We start from the raw sequence: 18,854 nt of genomic DNA, 5'->3' as shown, positions 1-18,854 counted from the left end.
GCTCTCTGCAATTGGCCACTCTCTGACCACCATGCTGTCCCCCCAACTAATCAGTCGAAACTAGGGTGGAGAAATGAACAGGCATGGCGAATAAGGAGCAAGGAGGAAGGGGCTAGGGAGCTCTGAGCAAGGGTCACCCCCAACACAGCTGGGAAGGAGGCCTCGGTCCAGCGGACTCAAATTCGTCTCGGTAACAAGGAGTAGGGCTTCATATGTGAGGGGAAGCTCAAAATTAGGTTCCTTGTCCAAAAAGGGTATCCTAACAACCACTTCCTTACAATCTTTTAACTACTGAACGAAAAGGAAAGTGCTCAGACTTCAACCAAGTTCCCACCGCTAAGTGCGGCTACAGCAAGCCGCCGTTTTACGGACGGGCAAACTGAGGCTCGCCGACCGGCGATTTACCGAGGCCCCCTAACGTCAGGCAGCGGTGGCTGGGGAGCGCGGTCCGCCGCTGGGAAAGCACCGCCCGCCTCGCCGAGGTCTCTGGCACGGCGGTCCGGGTAAATCCCTAGAAGGAGGAACTCGGAGGCCGAGCACCTCCAGGAACTTGCCAAGGTCTAACCGGAAGCGCTCCGCCTGGAACTACCACTCCCAGCAGCCTGCGCGGCGCGTCCCGGTCGACGCCGGGCCGGGGTGGGTGGGGGGAGCGACCGCCATTGTCCGCTGCTGAGGTGAGGCGGTCGCCCAGTCCGTGGGGTTGCTACTGCTGCTGCTGCCGCTGCCGCTGCCGCTGGCCGGGAGGTCGGGAGAACGGGTGGAGAGAGCCGACGCCTACACTCGCGGCGGGCGCGACGCCAGGGCAGGTCCCTCGGCCCGCCTACGGCCTCGCGGCCGCGCTGGAACAACTGGGCGGGCCTGGGTGAGCTCTGCGCGTCGGGCCTTTGTCCTCCGGGCGGGAACCCCAGACGCACGGGCGAGCCGGGCCGAACGTCCCCGGCGAAGCAAACGCGAGCTTGTTAAGTCGCCCGCGAAGAGCGGCGGGCACTGGCCCTCAGGGGTGCGAGGCCGGTGGTTGCGAACCAGGTGAGTCCGGCCGTTCCCGGGACGGGCTGAGAGCATCGCACCCGCGGCAGGGTTGCGGAGGAAATCCGGGGCGGGAGGCCAGGAAGCAGGAGGCGAGGACCCCTCCGAGGCCGTTCCGGGGAGTCTACCTTTCCTTCCCTGGCGGGCGTTTCTCGTACGAGTCCGTTCTCATCTGACGCAGAGGCAAGTCAAAAGTGGGTTGGGAACAGCCCAGGGCTCCTTTAAACGTACAGTGACCGAGGACTTTGTCAAGTTGCAGGCAAGAGTGCAGAATACTCAGTGTGCCGACTTGGAGTTCGGGCGCAGATCCCGGTGCCCCTGGTGCCCAGTGGGCGTCCCAGCGCTTTGTGCACTCTCCCAGGAATCCGCAGAGCTCTGCCAATGGGCGTCGGGCCCTCAGAGAGGTGCGGGACTTGCATAAATAAGCCTGGAACTTAGGGAGTTGGGGATGGTCTGGGCTCCAAACCCGGCTTTCTTTTGGCCTCTGCACCAGCAGAGACAGACAGACTTGGGCCTGGTAGGTCTTCCAGGTGGATTTTTTTTTTTTAAAGATAAAATTTACGTAACATAAAATTAACCATTTAATCGTACAAGTCAGTGATTTTGTTGTGCTTTCAGAACGTTGTGCAGTCATCACCACTATATAATTCCAGAACATTTTCATAACAACCCCCAAGGAAAAAACCCCTGAACCCATTAAGCATTCATTCCCCCGTTCCTCCTTCCTTTCTGCTCTAGACAGCCACTTACATGTGAAGGTTGTACGTAGATTTTATAGTAATTTTCGTTAAATCAACAGAAAAGCTACCTTGTCCTTGTCAGTAGCTGTCTCTTGAGAACTGTTGACAAATTTCTGCTCTCTTATTCTGGAACGTGCCCATTTTTCAGCTAATTCTTGTCACCCTTCATTTCTCTTAAGAAATTCTGTTATGTTTTTGACATGTAAATTGTATTCTTATATTGCTCTGTAGGAGTTTTTTTGTTTCTGTGGATGTGTTCTCTTTATTCCCACTGGATCTTCTGTGAGGAAAGACCATTTTTTGTCTTTTTACACTTTTATCACTAGGTGGGTATTGCAGTTGCTTTCAGTAATCACCCAAATCCACTGCTCCTGGGCAAGCTCCTGGTGGATTAATCCTGCAGGATGGCAGCCATCAACCCGTGGGCTTCCTGGGGTGAGTACAAATCTTGTTTCTTCTGGGCCTCCCCAGCAATGATGTGCTGGAGAGGGGCTGAGGGCTTTTGGGATTGGGGAGGGGGGGGGTCTCTCTGTCTTGGTATAGAATTAGAACTGAGTGAGATTTCTTTAAAAAGTTGGTTGTTTGTATTAAAGTCAGTGTAATTTTTGTGTATTTCATAGTCATCTCCTGAGAAGTCTCATTAGTTTTAAGAGATTTTCTAGTGATTTGTGTGACAGTCGTACGTACAACCAAAATTTCTCTACTACTCCCGTATTTTTTTACTATTATTATTGTTTCTTATTATATAGCAGTGTTTTATGATATAAGAACAATGTTAAAATAGTGTCAGTGGTGTGTTTTATCTTTAAGCGAGCTTTCATGTATCTGTCATTAAAGATATCAAAGGAGTATCTTTCTACTAATATTTTTTAAAAATTAAGTAATGTTAAATTTTATCAAATACCTGTCCAGCCTATTTAAGTAGTTCTGTCCTTAATTGTTCTGTTGCTGTGTCATATCAATAAAATTCCTGAAAGTGACCCACCTGTGCATTTCTGCTATAAATCTAGCTTATGTTGGGTTTGTTTCACACGTCCTTGGTCTCTACTTATGGAATTTTGTTTTGCGCATTAGTGAGACAGTTCTCCTTTTCCATTTGTAGCCTTTAGTCACTAGGATTGGTGTCACAGTTCTTTCCTTTCCTTGTCCTAACCGGATCCTCTGATGCAGGTATCTTTACGGACCAGTCCTGGGGGATGGCGGCTGTTGACCCGTGGGCCTCCTGGGGTGAGTCAAGAACTTTTGTCCCCGGACTTCCCTGGTGGTCCAGCAGTTAAGACTCCACACTTCCATTGCTGGGGATGCGGGTTCCATCCCTGGTCGGGGAACTATGATCCGACATGCCTCATGGTGTGGCAAAAAAACAACTTGTGTCCCCATCAGCCACATTGGTTAACATGTTGTGGTCTCTCCCAGCAGTAACCTGCCATTGCCAGGGAATTAGAGCTGGGGAGGAGGGGGCCGGGGGCGTGGGGTCTGGTCCAGCTCTGTCTCTGGGCAGAGCTGGAACAGAGAGGGACCAGAACACTCCACTGGGGGGTACAGTGTGATGATATCTCCAGGACAGGATGCATGAGAATGAATGTGTGGCCACTTAGGGCTCAGGCCTAGAAAGTCTGTGAAGAGACACTTTGTCTAAGACAGTACCTCAGCAAGGGGAGATTATCCCTGTGTTTAGGCACATTCTTTAATTTCTCAGCCCCACTGCTTTCATCTATAACATGAGGAGGTAGGGTTTTTCCCTTGCCCAAAGGGGAAGGACAGGGTCAGGAGGTGGGACTCATGTGGTCACACTTCTGGGAGGGAGAACTGCCTCTGTGACTTCACTTTCCTCCCCCAGCTCTGTGTCCTCAGGACTCTACCTGGTGCATGGAGAAGACCCCTGAGGAGAGAAGGAGGGCCCCCAGGCTTCCGACAGCCCAGGCCCAGGTGAGATGGGGCTTCTGCTTTTTCGTGAAGGGTTGCCCTGTTCCCTAAGGTGTTCAGGGTGTTCCCGGCCATCCCAGTCGATGTACTTCCTCAGTTTACCACAGCTAGGGTTTGGGTAAAGAAGGAATCAGCTAGAAGTTTATTGATTCCTGAGCACAGGTCGGGAGAATTCTGTTTTCCATGACTTGCAGCCTCACTGTCAACCAGCCTGTTCAGAGTCCCGGGCCCCAGCTGTGCTGTGGGCTGTTTGGTGGATAAGGGGCAACCCTCTTCTGGCTAGCATCCCCCTCCTCTTTTTCCCTCCCACCTTCCCTCATGTATTCAGTGCCTGACTCAGATTGATGATGTCTGCTGAGCTCTGTGCTTACTGGGAGGAGAACAAGGTGAAGTGTTAGCCCCCATCCTGAGGAGCTCCCATGCCACTTTCCAGGGTGGTTCAGTCAACTGCTGAGACCTCACCATCTGCCTAGTGCTGCACATGTGGTTCAGGACACAAGCCAGAGGTGCTTAGGGAGGCCCTGAGCCCTGGAGGAGCTGAGCACAACTGATGCCTTGGGAGAGTCTGCATAGAGGCCGTGGGGCACAGAGCACCTGGGGTCCTTTTGCTGTGGAGAGGAGGCTGCCTGGGAGATAGAACACCCCTGAGCCAAGGGGTAAAGGGGACACATCAGCCGGGTGGGCATAGCCTGCTGAGCAGGAATCTGGCCTCCTGTAGCACCATGGGGACACACCACATGACCAGCATCTGGGTGAAGGCTGGCCATAATTAGATTTTAGGCCAAAGAGGCCAGGACAAACCCAGCCGCATCCTGAATGCCCGCCACCGAGCTGGGTCTCCATCCTGGTGGTAATGAGAAGCCTCAGAAGTGTTGGAAGCAGGAGGAACCAGGGTCTAGAATGTGGCTGGAAAGTTGCCTCTGGCAGGGGAGTGGAAAGAATGGGGGCTGTGGGAAGCAGGCTGGCGTATCAGGCTTCAGTCTGACCAGCACCTGGAAGCCAGATCTGAGAGGTATAAGGGAGTCGAAGCAGGAGGACTTCGTGACTGTAAGGGCACAAGGGTGGCTCCCAAGAGAAATAGGGCAACACAGTTCATGATGTTGGACAGGTGTCATCTCCCTCCTCCCCTCTTGCTCAGCCCCCTTACTTGAGGCAGCCACTTAAAAAAATTTTTTTAATAAAAGCTTTATTAAAATATTAATGTACCATAAAGTTCAACTTTTTAAAGTATGTAGCTCAGTGGGTTTTAGTATATTCACAGAACTCTGCAACCATCACCAGTATCTAATTCTAGAACATTTTCATCATTCCAAAAAGAAACCCTATACCCATTAGTAGTTACTCCCTGTTTCCCCAACTCTCAGCTCCTGGCAACCACTAATCTACTTTCTCTGTATTTGCGCATTATGGGCATTTCATATAAAGGGAATCATATAATATATGGCCTTTTGTGTCTGGCTTTCATGGGTCCTGTATGTCATATCGTTTATCAGTATTTTATTTCTTTTCATGACTTGGAAGTAGCCATTTTTAACTTATGTTTCAGTTTCTTAGGGTTTTTTCTAAATGAGAGATTTTTATCCTAGTTCTTCACATTTACATGTACTCTAATGATTGTCTGCTGTGAAAGACAAAAATAGTTTCATTACTATATTTAGATTTTTCATTTCTAAGTTAAAATAATGAATCAAGCAAATGTGAGATACTGTGATATAAAAATGTTAATAACATCTCTGCTTAGCATTACGCCTCCCGCCAAGTTAAAAAAAAATTAACAAAACCTCCCACGGTTTCAAGGCTGACTGGTGAAGCACGTCGTGAGTATGCTGTCCCCACGTCACAGCACTGCCGTCTCAGGTCTGAGCCACGTAATGAGGGCTTCACAGCTTGGGTGACTGGTGTTCGTTGCTCTTACAACGTGCGGTCATTTGCAGACAATCGATAGTGAAGCTAGACTAGGCTGAAAGATGGGCCCTGATCAGTTGCTTGGGAACAGAAGTTAGCTGTAGTGAAGTGCTGTGAAGAAATTCTAATAACCACTGTGCTGCACTCTGCTGTCCATTTATATGAGGGTTTCTGAGAGTTATTAGAGTTAATGCCGAGAAAATAAAACGGAGAATTAAAATAACACCACCCTCTAATGTCTGAAGAGTTGTGATTTGTGAGCATGTACTCCTGGCCCCTTCCCACACCCACTTTGGATCTTTCCCTGTGGGAAACTCAAGACTTGAATGTGTGAGTTTTGTATTAAGTGAGGTCTTGGGAACACAAACAAGAGCGCCTTATCCCTCTATTGTTCCCTCCAAATTAAATATTTATTGAAATAAAGCATTCACCTGGTGAAAATATCAAATGCTGTCATCCCTTGTTATCTGAATAGTCTGATCTTACAAACATGTTGGTTAGTGAAGTTTCAGCTAGTGGGAGCCCATTATTTTGATGAATAGGGAAAATAATAATAATATCCCAGCCCATATAAAAACCCCAGCCAGACCCCCCCAAACATGGAAACTCTCAAACCCCCACTATAACAATACACCAAAGATTTCTGCACAGTAAACATTGACATAAAACACGAATTAATGGAATACTCTGCCTCCGTCTTTGGTTGTTTCAAGGTTGAGCACAGTTTAGTTATATTTTCCTTCTTTGCAAAGAGCTTGCCCTAAAATATTAATAAATAATGAAATTCTGAAGATGCCAGAGAGTATATCTGGACTTCCCCAGGTTCCATGAAGGGGCCAGTTGTCAGAGAATTCAGGTAATGCAGGAGCAATCAGATGAGATCCTTAGCTGTCAGGTAAACAGCTAAGACCCAGCTCAGAACCCCCTACATCCTCTCTTAAACCCTCCTGTAGTTTAAACGTGAGGCTGGTGTGTCAGATTTCATAAAGTGCCTTAGAATGTCTAGATAAATGATTATACTTGTGTACAAAGCAACATGTCCAAAAATGTTTACAAGAATTTGGGTGAAACATCTTTGCAAGTCATCCTGGCAGATGATATTTGGAAAGTAGGAGTTCAGGTAAGGGTTACCTGTGAAATGGAAGGGCTCACTCCTACCTAGGGGGTGGGGCCCTTCTCTGTTCTGCTTCCTTGCTCCTAAGCATTAGGTAACTGAGGCTTTCGTCTCCCAGCCCCACCTCTTGTCTCCACAGCTGGTGAGACTAGGTGCCTATCTTCTGCTGTCTCTTCTGTTTCATCACCAGCCTCAGTTTTGCATTTTCTTTGTATCCCTAAGGCCTCCAGGAGTTGTGGGCCCTGACATTGGGGCATATTCTGCTAGGGGTCTTTTTTCTTCCTGATTGGCAGTCCATGGGCCCTTCCAGTTTTGATGACATCTCTCAACTCTGAAAATATTTTTTATTTAAATTTTTATTTTGACAAATTCCATAACTGCAGAAAAGTATAAAAAGTGATTAAACAGGGTCCCACTCCAAATCATCGTTAATGTTTTGCCATATTTACCTTTCGTTCTTTTTCGTCCCCAATCACATTCTTTTTGCACCCTTCCTGACAACAACCACTTAAGATACGTACATAGTTAATCCATTTTCATACTCATGTAGGTAATAAACTATATAGACATTATAAGGTAATAATCTGTTTTTTTTAACAATGCTTTTTCTACATGTAGCTTTTCTACACCTTTCAAGGTCAATTTTGAGGTATATCCATGTGGTAGATGAAGGTCAAGTACATTCCTTTTGCCACATCAGAGAAGCGCACTCTACTCATCTCTTCTGAGAATAAGCTTATAAGTCCTTCCTCCTTCCACCATTTTTCCTATTCCAAACAAAGCCCTGTGGAAGTTCTTTTAGTTTTGCTTTGTGCGCACATTTAAGTTTATCTAGGCATACCTTGGAGGCAGCACTTCGCTGAGTTTTAGGGTGTTTGTGTTTTCCGTGTGACCAGTGCTTCCACGTGGTTCTGAAAGGGCAAAGCCCCTTCTCAGTCTCCCCACTCAGAAGGTGCGTATTTCCCTGCATCTTTGCTGCCACTTGACGATATTAATATCGGGTCTTTTAATTTTTGTTTACCTCAAGACCACAAAAGTTTATTGCATTATTTTAATTTGCATGTTTTTGATTGCTAGTGAGGTTGAATATCTTTAAATGAGTTATTGGCCATCTGTATTTCCTTCTTTCTCTGTGTGTCTCCCATCCCTAGATTTCTGTAGATTCTCACATTAATATGTAGGCATTTCATGCTTTCTGGATCCTGAGTCTTTGCCACATATGGATTATCTTCTCCAAATCTATAGCTTGTCTCTATGGTGTCTTTTATCAGTGAAATGTTTTTTGGTATATTTTTGTCAAATATATCTGTCTTTGTTTATGGCTAGTGTTGGTTGTGTCTTTTTTAAAGAAGTCCTGTGTTTTTAAAAAATTCCCTCCTGTTTTCCTTTATATTATTTTTCTGAGGTTGTCTGTTAGATGGCCCCCTGACTGCTGTGTTTTTTATCTCTTCTTCATATTCTCTGAGCCTCTTGTATTATCCTGTCCTATTTTATACCGAATCTTTCCAATCTGGGAATTAGAAGTATAGGTCATTGGAAGTTGGATGTGACTGCTGCCTGGATTCTCTGTCCTCTTAGCTGCTAAGTTCAGTCTTTCCACCTGTGCAGATGTTCCTCATGTGTGCAGGGGCCCTCTGGTCTGTCTTTGTTTACCAGAGAAGAGCTGTGAGGCTGTGTCTGACAGATCTGCTTTCTGCACCTGAGTAGGTCTGGTTCCTGATTGACCTGCCTCTAGGTCTCTGTCTCTATCTGTCTCTCTCCCTCCCTCCCCTGACAAGTCTCACTCTAATCTCCATGTGCCTCGGTGGGCCAGGATCACCAGGTCGGTTCTGCTTCCGGTTTCCTGGGTGCACAGCTGGCTGTTAGGCCACAGACCCCTCCCCTCTCCCTGTGTTGGGCTGAAGGGGTCTCAACTCCAGGGTAGTCACTCATCCAGGCAGCCTGAGAACCTCCCACACTCTTGAGTATGAGGAGGGTCCAGGGAGTTTTTCCCACAAGGCAAACTGGCTGGCAGGGATGTGGGGCAACTGGCAAAGTTGTCCTGAATATAGAGGTCCTGAGTATAGACCTTGCAGCCTGATTCTCCTGGCTTCAGTGGCATTTAAGCTCAGAGCCCAGAGCCTCTCTTGGGGTCCTGCTTCCCCTGCAGCCCCTTCTAATGTGCAGGCCTGGGGTCTCCTTTGCTCTGGTTCCTTGGTCAGCCACACTCATCTCCCCATCTTGCGGGAATGTGTAGAACACCACATGCCGACGGCCTCTTCGCTGGCCCGTTATGTCGTTTACTTTCTTAAAAAAAACTTTTGGAGGGGCTTCGCTGGTGGCGCAGCGGTTGAGAGTCCGCCTGCCTATGCAGGGGACGTGGGTTCGTGCCCCGGTCTGGGAGGATCCCACATGCCACGGAGCTGCTGGGCCCGTGAGCCATGGCCGCTGAGCCTGCGCGTCCAGAGCCTGTGCTCTGCAGCAGGGGAGGCCACATCAGTGAGAGGCCCATGTACCGCAAAAAAGAAAAAAAAAAAAAAAAAACTTTTGGAGATTTAAAAACCCTACGAGTTTCCTGTTGCCGCTATAACAGATTACCACAAACTTAATGGCTTAGAACAACATGAATTTATTCTCATGTTCTGGAGTCTGAAGTCTAGAATGGGTCTACAGGGTTGTGTTCTTTCTGGAGGCTCAGGGGAGAGGCTGCTTCCTTGCTTTCACTCGCTTCTAGAGGCTACCTGCCATTTCTTGGCTCATGGCCCCTTCCTCCATCTTAAGTGTGCATCACTCCGACCTCTGCTTGCATTGTGTCCTTTTCTCTGACGCATACACTCCTACCTCTTTCACTTGTAAGGACCCTTGTGATTTCATTGAGCCCACTGGATAATCCAAGATAGTCTTCCCATCTCAACATCCTTAACGTAATCACATCTCTGTAACTATGACATCTTTTGTCATATTAAGGTAACAGTCATTAGGACATGGACGTCTTTGGCAGTGCCATTATTCAGCTGACGACAGACACCCACATTCACCAGCCTTAGCAAATGTCACCTTCCAACTTTCTGCCTTTTCATTTATTCGGACAACCTTTTAAAAAAAAAAACTAGAGTATTTTATAGCAAAGCACAGATACTGTATCATTTCACACTTCTGTGTATGTATCTGAGACATTCATACCTTTTAGAAGATAAGCACAATACCTTTACACACCCAACAAAATTAACAACAGTAATTCCTTACTATTACCTAATACCAAGCCCGTATTCACTTTTCCCCACTTGTCCCCAAAATGTCTTTTGCAGTTGTTATTCAAATCAGGATCCAAGCAAGGACCACATGTTGCATGTGCTTCATATACTGAAGAAACCAGGTCACCTGTCTTGGGTTGCCTGATTTTGCCTTTGTGATGTCCTTGGATGAGTTCCTCTATCCAGCTGTCTCCCATAGACTGGTAGTTGAGCTAGAGGATAGGGCAGATTCAGGCTTTGTATTTTGGGCAAGAGTACTTGATAGGTGGTGCTGGGTCCTTCTTACTGTCCTGCATCAGTGGGCACAGGTTGTCTGGTTGGCCCATTTCCAGGTGATGTGATGGATTAGTGGCTGCAGGTATTGTCAGCCTGACCCCTCCATCGGACATTTCCCTTATGCCTTTCACCTGTGGTTTAGCAGTCATCGATGATCATTGCCAATGTCCACTATTTTAGTAGGGGTTGCAGAATCTCTCTAGTGATTTCATTCCTTCTGTGTCAATTAGATGTGGTGGTTTTGTTCCTTTTTAAGTATGTGTATGGGGATCTGTTGGGGTCTTGGGAAGGGTGGGAGGTGAACTTGTGGCTCAGTCCACCAGCTTGACAGCTGCCACGGTGTGGGCTTGGACCTTGTTAACTATTGAACTTTGAAGCCATCTAAGTAGGTGCCACCCTTGAGATTAGGGAGCATGAGATGGGCACACCAGGAGCACCCTGGGCAGGAAGCCTGGCCTCCCAGCTGGTCTCCCAAGTGTGATCACTCTGAAAGTGCATTGAGTTTAGGTATGGTGCACACTTCGGTTTTGTGCACTTCTCTACCCGAATGTTACATTTAAGTAAAAAAAGTTTACCCCAAAAATGTAGAAGCAGCAGCCAGTAAGGAAACTGAGGCCTGGGCATGTCTGTAAGAGGAAAATAAAATATTGGAATGGAGGAGTCCAAGGCTAAGGAGGGTTTCACTAAAGGAGGTTGTGAATAGCAGTTGTAAATGCTTTTTGGAGTTAGAGAATCACTGGAGCAGAAGCAGTTCTGTGTTTCAAGCCAGCCATGTGAAGGTGGAGGAGGAGCAGTTCAGACCAGCAGAGCAAAGTCTACACTGAAGACCAGCATGAGGGCTGACCCTGGTCGGGGATGACTCTCAGGACAGAAAGGAAGGCCACATGTGGGTGGAAGAGAAGTGAATAGCAGGCTGTGAGGAAGTGGAGGGATGCTTGGAGTGGAAGCGCACTGCACATGTATCCATTCAGTGGGTGTTTGTCCTGGGGATGATTCTGCACTGACATGGAAGGGAGGACTGTAGTGCACAGACAGCCCAAGAGGGGGCCCTAGGAAGGAACAGGGGCTGTGGGGTTTGTCGCTCACTCACCTCCCATGAAGCACAGCTCGCTCCCCAGTCCCCCTGCCACAACCTGGAAGTGCCCAGATACCTGAGGCTCACGTTGATGGCTTCAAAGGACTGTAAGGGATGCATTCATTGCAAAAATCAGACTTCCCTTTAGCTTTCTAGTGGGTATTCTTGGTTCTCTTTTTCCTAAAAACATCAGTTTGAACTTTTTCAAAATCAAAGTGCTTTGACAGCAACTGTAAGTGATTCTCTTTGGCTTGGGCTGCTCTGCTTAATCCTGTCTCACCCCTACCTCCAGTCCTTGGGTCGGAGACAATCTGGGAGTGGAAGTGTCTCTGCTGTGGCCAAGAAGGCGGTCACCCTTCCAGGTCCTAGATCTACACGTGGAGCAGACTTGAGCCCCAGGTTCTCTGGTCTGTGACCAGGGCTCAGAGTCTGCATCCACCCTGGTCCTGGTCTCGGTCTTATTAAGTGTCTGCAGTTCCAGAGAAGCAGGAGGAATTGCCCAGATGGGAGTCCTGTCCATACTAGCCAGTGTTAACTAGAATTGGGCAAGATCTTAGGAGAGACCTGCTCATCTCTATTGTGGTTATTGTGGGCCCAGATATCTAACTCCCTAAGAGTACATCCCAAATGCAGGGCCCTGGGTGGCTCCCAGTGAGACCTGACCCACGTCAGTGAGAATACCGAACGCATCCAGGACAATTCCTCTATGTACTATCTCCTCTCCAGGGCTGTCAGCCTCACTCCAGCCCCAGAAAACACTGGAGTGGGGGTAGCTCCGGGCTGAGGAGGAACATGTGTGCTCTTTTAGGAACCAGTGACCTTCAAGGATGTGGCTGTGGACTTCACCCAAGAGGAATGGGGGCAGCTGGACCCTGTTCAGAGGACCCTGTACCGTGATGTGATGCTGGAGACCTATGGGCATCTGCTCTCTGTGGGTAAGGCGGGGACTGCCCAAGTAAACAATGCTGTCCCCCTTGCAATCCCCTGTGCTACTCTCTGTTTACAAGCTTACGAGGCCTCAGAAGGGCTGAGATGATCTAGAGCCCTGAGGTTCAAGGATGAAATCCCTATTGCTCATAAAGCATGAAGTGAAGTCATTCATGAGAAATAGACAAGGGAGGGTTACATGGCTCTACAAGTCTGTGTTTTTCCTCCACATGTAGGGAATAAGATCGCCAAGCCCGAGGTCATCTCCCTGTTGGAGCAAGGAGAAGAACCGTGGTCAGTGGAGCAGGCATATCCTCCTCAAGGCACTTGTCCAGGTGAGAGCAGACCCCAGGTGGGAGCGAGGAACCTTCCTCCAAGCCATCCTTGTTTGGGAAGTGGGCTGAGGCTGTGAGGAGTTCACTTCCTCAGAGACGGTCACAGTTCCTTCCAAGGAGCTTTATCCCTTTATCCCTTGACTTTTTTCTGCTGTTGATTCAGAGCAAAGATGCCCACCTTTTTAACACGGTAACAGTTTTTGTATGCTACAGTTTCCCTCCTCACCTCTCATGTTCTTTGCTTTGTCCCTTTGTCTAAGAAGACTTCTCATTCATTTACCTGCTTTTTAATGTTTTATTGCCAAACTTGTGGCCTGTAGTCACTAACTCTTCTTACAAAAAAACAACAAAAAATGTTTTTTTAATATAGATAATGTATTTACATGATTCAAAAAACTCAAAGCTATATAAAATGTGTAAGCTGAAAAAAATCTCATTTATACTCTCTCCTCTTATCCACATTATTATTATTCTCCAGAGAGACACACAGATAGACACACAGACACACAGAGGCACACACAGGTAACCACTTTCCTTTTACTATAAATTTTGGGGTTATTTTATTAGTGGTTGCCCTGGGAATTATAATTAACATCTTAATTTATAACAATTTAGTTTGGGTTACTATCAGTTTAATTTTGATAGTATACAAAAACTTTGCTTCTGTATAGCTCTGTCCTCCCTCTTTTGTGCTATTATTGTCACAAATTACATCTGTACATTGTGTTTCAACATAGATTCATAACAGATCTTTAATTTATTTATAATTATTGCTTTATGTAGTTGTCTTTTAAATCAGATAGGAAACAAACAAAAAACGCATTTGTATGGTCTTCTTGTATTTACCTATGTAGTTACCTTTACTGGTAGTCAGTATTTCGAGTTAGTGTCTTTTCATTTCAGCCTAAAGAACTCCTTTTAGCATTTCTTGTAGGGCAGGTTTACTAGCAGCAAACTCTTAGCTTTTTTTATCGGAGAATGTCTTGATTTCTCCACTTTTGAATGATAGTTTTGCCAGGTATAGAATTCATGGTTGACATATTTCTTTTTCTCTCTGGCCTCCGTGGTTTCTGATGAGAAATAAGCTGTTTATCTTGTTGAGGATCCCGTGTATATGATGACTTGCTTCTCTCTTGTTGCTTTCAGGATTCTCTCTTTGGCTTTGGCTTTTGAAAGTTTAATTACAGTGTGTATGCATGGGCCTTCTAGATTCCCAGGAATATGTTAGGACTTTTCAAATCTATGGACATCTCACTCCTCAGGTTTTCCTTTCATTTTCTGGTTTGTGTATTGTGTACCCCGTCTGTTTTCCATCACCTCAGACAGTAATGCTTTAAAACATTGCCATTAAACGTTTGACAAATACCTACTTCCTAGAAGTTTTTAGCGCTGTGCAAGTTCCCACAAGCCTTTCAAGTGGGGTCTTCCTGGGAACCACCAAACAGGTCAGATGATGACTGTTCTTTGGGAATGAGGCTTTGAAAAAGCTCTAGCTTTGTTCTGTTCCTTCTATCACCAGAAATGTGAGCTGTTATTTTCCAAGGCTACTGCTGAGTTGAGGAGTCAGATGGGATTAGGGTAAGTTAAAATGCCACAAAACTCACCGTTATTATTGAAACTCAGTTTTCCTTGAATAAACTCTCCCTGGGTTGCTGCAAGTCTTTGGTTAATTTAGAGAATTCAGAAGAAACTTATTCTGTCAGGTTTTGCCAGTTTTATGGTTGCTTTTATGGAGTGGTGAAATTTCACTGACGTCTTACCGAGGTTAATTGCTTGCAATAATTTCTATTGTTTGTTTCCTGAGTTTTTTTTATGCAATTATAAGAATATAGGCATATGTAGTTACTTTTCACCTTTCCAAAGGTAGAATACAATACACATCATTCTGTATCTTGTTGTTTTTAATTTAACGATATACCATGGCCCCCTCTTGAGTCCTGAAGTTGGACATCTTCCCATCTAACGAAGTGAACTTTTGTGGAGTCTTAACCAGCTGCCCCCTATCTGGATCTGAAACCTTCCACCAAGGAGTCATGAATTCCAGAAGCTTTAATGGTCAGTGCTGACCATTCTAAGTAACTGTCCTGAGCCCTGTGGTTCTACCACCTCCATCCTTACACTTCTGCCTTCTTGGAAATCATCTCAACTGTCTCCTTGATCTTGGTAGAACCAGGAATCTCAGCTCTCCCTTCTAGATTGTTTCCCCGTCTTCCTGATCTATATCCCTGATGCCAACCTTCTATGAGTCTGCTAAGCTGGAAATGGGGAAGTCATCCTGACTGCCTGCTCTTTCCTCTCTAAGAAGTAATCTCTTGTCTGACTTCTGAGATTTTCTTCCTCTGAAATGTCAGCTGTGTCATTCAGCTTCCACCAACATCACCCTCAGGTAGGCATCCTCATAAAATTCCAGCTCAAGTTGGTGAGTGAATTATTATTTGTTATTAGCCCCCTCAGATGTTGTTTCTAGATTTATATCCCTGAAATCTTCCATTATGAGGTCTCTGCCAGTAAACCTACAGTGACTTGAGTTGCCTTTTAAATAACTCTGACCAGATTTCAAGACCTTCCAATTTTTTCTATTATTTTGCTCATTTCCTGACTAGTTCCTGCAGTTTACTCAGCTGGCATCCTTAAGGCCCTCCTTACATTTCAGTCACATCACGCATGCCTTTGCTCATGCCATACCAGCAGTCTGTCTGTACTTGAGCCATGCCCGAAGACTGAGCTCATGTTATTTCTCTTGTGTGAAACCTTCCTTGATTGCTTCTGTCGTGGTCTCCTTTTCTGACCTCCCATCCGCTTAGCATCTACAACCCCACAAACTCTCAGTGATGTAATGTGTGTATTCATAACTGTTTAGATCGTCACCTCATCACATAGATTATAATTTACAGGTGGAAGAGACACTCAGGCCGTAAGTACTGAGTATGAAGCTGGACGGACATTATTTATCTAATCAGTGACTTGGTCAGCTACCATTTTTTAAAGTTTCTACTGGAAAAATTCAAAAGTTGTTTGAAGATCATTCCCTAACTACTAGAAGCTAAGCTTAAAATTGATAGTAAGTGCCATTTCTTGAGCAGAGTAGGATCTCTCCTGTTGTAATGGACTTGGGTAATAAAAGAGGGAAAATGGTGTATAGTGAAGAAGAAGAAAAACCTGGAGAAAGAGGACAAGGGTCTAGGCCCTGTTGGGTACCTGCAGCATTAGACCCTGTGGTATGCTGAATAATGAATGATACCCACCCCTGCAAAATGTCCACATCTGAAACTTGTGAATATGGTACCTTATATGGCAAAAGAGACTTTTTCAGATGTGAATTAAACTAGGGATCTTGAGATAGATTATCTTGGATTGTCTGGATGGGCCCATGTTATTGTGAGGTCATTCTAAGAGTGAGGCAGGAGTGTCAGAGACACAGAGATGTGACTGACAGAAGCAAAGGTTGGAATGATAAACTTTGAAGATGGAGGGGGGAGCTACAAGCCAAAGAATGCAGGCAGCTTTTAAAGATGGCAAAGGCAAGGATGTGGATTTTCCCCTAGAGCTTCTGAAGGAAAGTTATCTTGATTTTAGCCCAGTGAAAGCCATTTAGAACTTCTGACTTTCAGACTGTGAGACAGTGAGTTTGTTATTTTAAGCCACAACATGTGTGGTAATTTGTTACAGCAGCAATAGGAAACTAATACAGACCCCTGTTGTTGGAGGACTGATACCTCAGCAGTGATGATAGGTAGCTTCCACGTATTGAATTTGCCAGACATTTTGCTGGATTCACAATCTCATTTAATCTTCAGAAAAGTCACGTAAGGATAGTGGCAGAGCCAGTACTTAAATACAGATTATCAGACTATAACTCCTGTATCTGCTTCATTGCAGTGTGCTGTCTTTCCAGTCTATCTCTTTTGTCATTATTCTACACATGTTAGAAGAACTTTAGGAGTATCCTGAAACCACGTGATTTTTGCCATTCAGGAGGATGATTTTGTGTTATTGACTGAACTCTGTGAGATAGGAAATAATGTGATAGCTTGAAGGCTTTGTTGGTGATACTTTCTCTTAACCCCATCCCCTTCTTTTTTTGGCAGGTGTCAAAGTAGGGGAACAGTAAGGACATTATAACATAGAAATGAATTAGCACACTTTAATAATTTAAACATTAGTTTCTGAGGGGCTGGTTGTTCATCTGTCTTTTGTTAAGCCAGTTATTATTTTTTCACCTTAATAGTATTAAATGCATCTGGATCCTCCAGACAACCCCCAGGTTCAGTGATTCACTAGAAGGACTCCCTGGACTCAAAAGGCATTATATTCAGGGTAATGGTTTATTACAGTGCAAGGACACAAAGCAACATCAGCAGAGGGTAAAGGTGCATGGAGCGAGGTCTGGAGGAAACCAAATGCAAGCTTTCAGTAGTTCTTTCCCAGTGGAGTTGCAAAGAACACACTTAATTCCTTCAACAATGAGTTGTGTGAAGTGTCATCTACTAGGGAAGCTTGCCCAAGCCTGTGAGTCCAGGGTGTTTATTGGGGGTTGGTCATTTAGACACACATGACTGACTGAGTAATCATGGAAGCTCCAGAACCCCAGAAGGAAGCAGGTGTTCACCATAAATGACATTGTTTGTACAAACTATCTAGAGAAGTTGGTACAGTATACTTCAAGGGTTCAAGCATGCAGAACACTCTTATGAGTTAGAACATTGCAGGATCTCAGGCCTTAGGAGTTGGCCGAGGGCCAGTCATGAAACAGGCCTTCTTGGGAATGTGCAAAGTGTGACCAACTCAAGTGTGTAGAGTTAACTCTTTCCTGCACACACGTAATAACTGGTCCTCCTTTTCATGGGAAGATACTCCTAAATGGGTTTTATTCATATTCAGTGCACACTTTGTATTCTGGTAAACTACTTCTGTTCACTTTTTACTATTCTTCTCTTTCCTATTACAATCTTCCTCTGGGTTACAAGTCTATTTGGAAACAAGTTCATGCTTACCTTTTCAATAATATGGACAGTAAATCTTACCTTTTCCACTCTACTCTTAGAAGTTCTTTCCCTATGCTCTCATGGATATTTTCTGTTTATTTCAGAATGGGTGAGAAATCTTGAAAGCAAAGCGTTGATCCCAACACAGAGCATTCTTGAGGAGGAACAGTCCCATAGCATGAAGTTGGAGAGATACATATGGGATGATCCTTGGTTCTCCAGGTTAGAAGTTTTGGGATGTAAAGACCAATTAGAAATGTATCACATGAACCAGAGTACAGCTATGAGGCAAATGGTCTTCATGCAAAAGCAAGTACTGTCTCAAAGAGGCGCTGAGTTCTGTGAACTTGGGGCAGGGTGTAGCCAGAGACTAAGCATTGTTCCATCTCAGAAAGTTTCTCAAATAGAACATTTCTATAAGCCTGATACAAATGCTGAAAGTTGGAGATGTAACTCAGCCATAATGTATGCAGATAAGATTACCTGTGAAAATAATGAGTATGACAAAGCCTTCTACCACTCCATGCAACCTGTTCACCCTGCAAGGGTGCAAACTGGAGATAATCTTTTCAAATGTACTGATGCTGTTAAATCTTTCAATCATATACTGCATTTTGGTGATCATATGGGAATGCATACAGGAGAAAAACTATATGAATATAAGGAATGCCATCAAATCTTTAACCAGAGCCCGTCATTTAGTGAACATCCAGGACTTCATATTGGAGGAAACCAGTATGATTACAAAGAATATGAGAATATCTTTTACTTTTCATCCTTTATGGAACATCAAAAAATTGGTACTGTAGAGAAAGCATATAAATACAATGAATGGGAGAAAGTCTTTGGGTATGACTCATTCCTTACACAGCATACAAGCACTTACACTGCAGAGAAACCCTACGAATATAATGAATGTGGGACGTCTTTTATCTGGAGCTCTTACCTTATCCAACATAAGAAAACTCATACTGGAGAGAAACCCTATGAATGTGATAAATGTGGAAAAGTTTTTAGGAATCGTTCAGCCCTTACTAAACATGAACGGACTCACACTGGAATCAAACCCTATGAATGTAATAAATGTGGAAAAGCCTTCAGCTGGAATTCTCATCTTATTGTACACAAGAGAATTCATACGGGAGAGAAACCTTATGTATGTAATGAATGTGGGAAGTCTTTCAACTGGAACTCCCATCTTATTGGACATCAGAGAACTCATACTGGAGAGAAACCTTTTGAATGTACTGAATGTGGGAAATCTTTCAGCTGGAGCTCCCATCTTATTGCCCACATGAGAATGCATACTGGA

At 45.1% G+C, this 18,854-nt stretch overlaps 1 protein-coding gene across 5 annotated transcripts; it reads left to right on the top strand.

Annotated features, from left to right (window-relative positions):
* Positions 1–667: 667 nt before the first annotated feature.
* Positions 668–17,798, top strand: LOC307179563 (zinc finger protein 606-like). 5 transcript variants are annotated; one of them, XM_079908878.1, is made up of 8 exons: positions 668–1,026; positions 2,093–2,201; positions 2,937–2,993; positions 3,607–3,695; positions 12,104–12,226; positions 12,459–12,557; positions 14,077–14,135; positions 17,647–17,798. In XM_079908878.1, the coding sequence occupies exons 2-8, from the start codon at positions 2,171–2,173 to the stop codon at positions 17,663–17,665; spliced, it is 477 nt and encodes a 158-aa protein (XP_079765004.1). In that variant the 5' UTR covers positions 668–1,026; positions 2,093–2,170; the 3' UTR covers positions 17,666–17,798. The 5 variants fall into 5 exon arrangements, with proteins under 5 accessions (XP_079765004.1, XP_079765005.1, XP_079765007.1 ...); XM_079908879.1 differs by lacking the exon at positions 14,077–14,135 and adding an exon at positions 13,036–13,079 and having other exon boundaries at positions 12,104–12,230; positions 17,647–17,785; XM_079908881.1 differs by lacking the exon at positions 14,077–14,135 and having other exon boundaries at positions 17,647–17,785.
* The last annotated feature ends 1,056 nt before the right edge of the window (positions 17,799–18,854 follow it).

Source organism: Stenella coeruleoalba, assembly GCF_951394435.1.
Source record: "Stenella coeruleoalba genome assembly, chromosome: 20".
Classification (NCBI taxonomy): Eukaryota; Metazoa; Chordata; class Mammalia; order Artiodactyla; family Delphinidae; genus Stenella; species Stenella coeruleoalba.
Note: the sequence above shows the minus strand (reverse complement) of the source record. Positions and strands in the feature narration are given on the sequence as shown.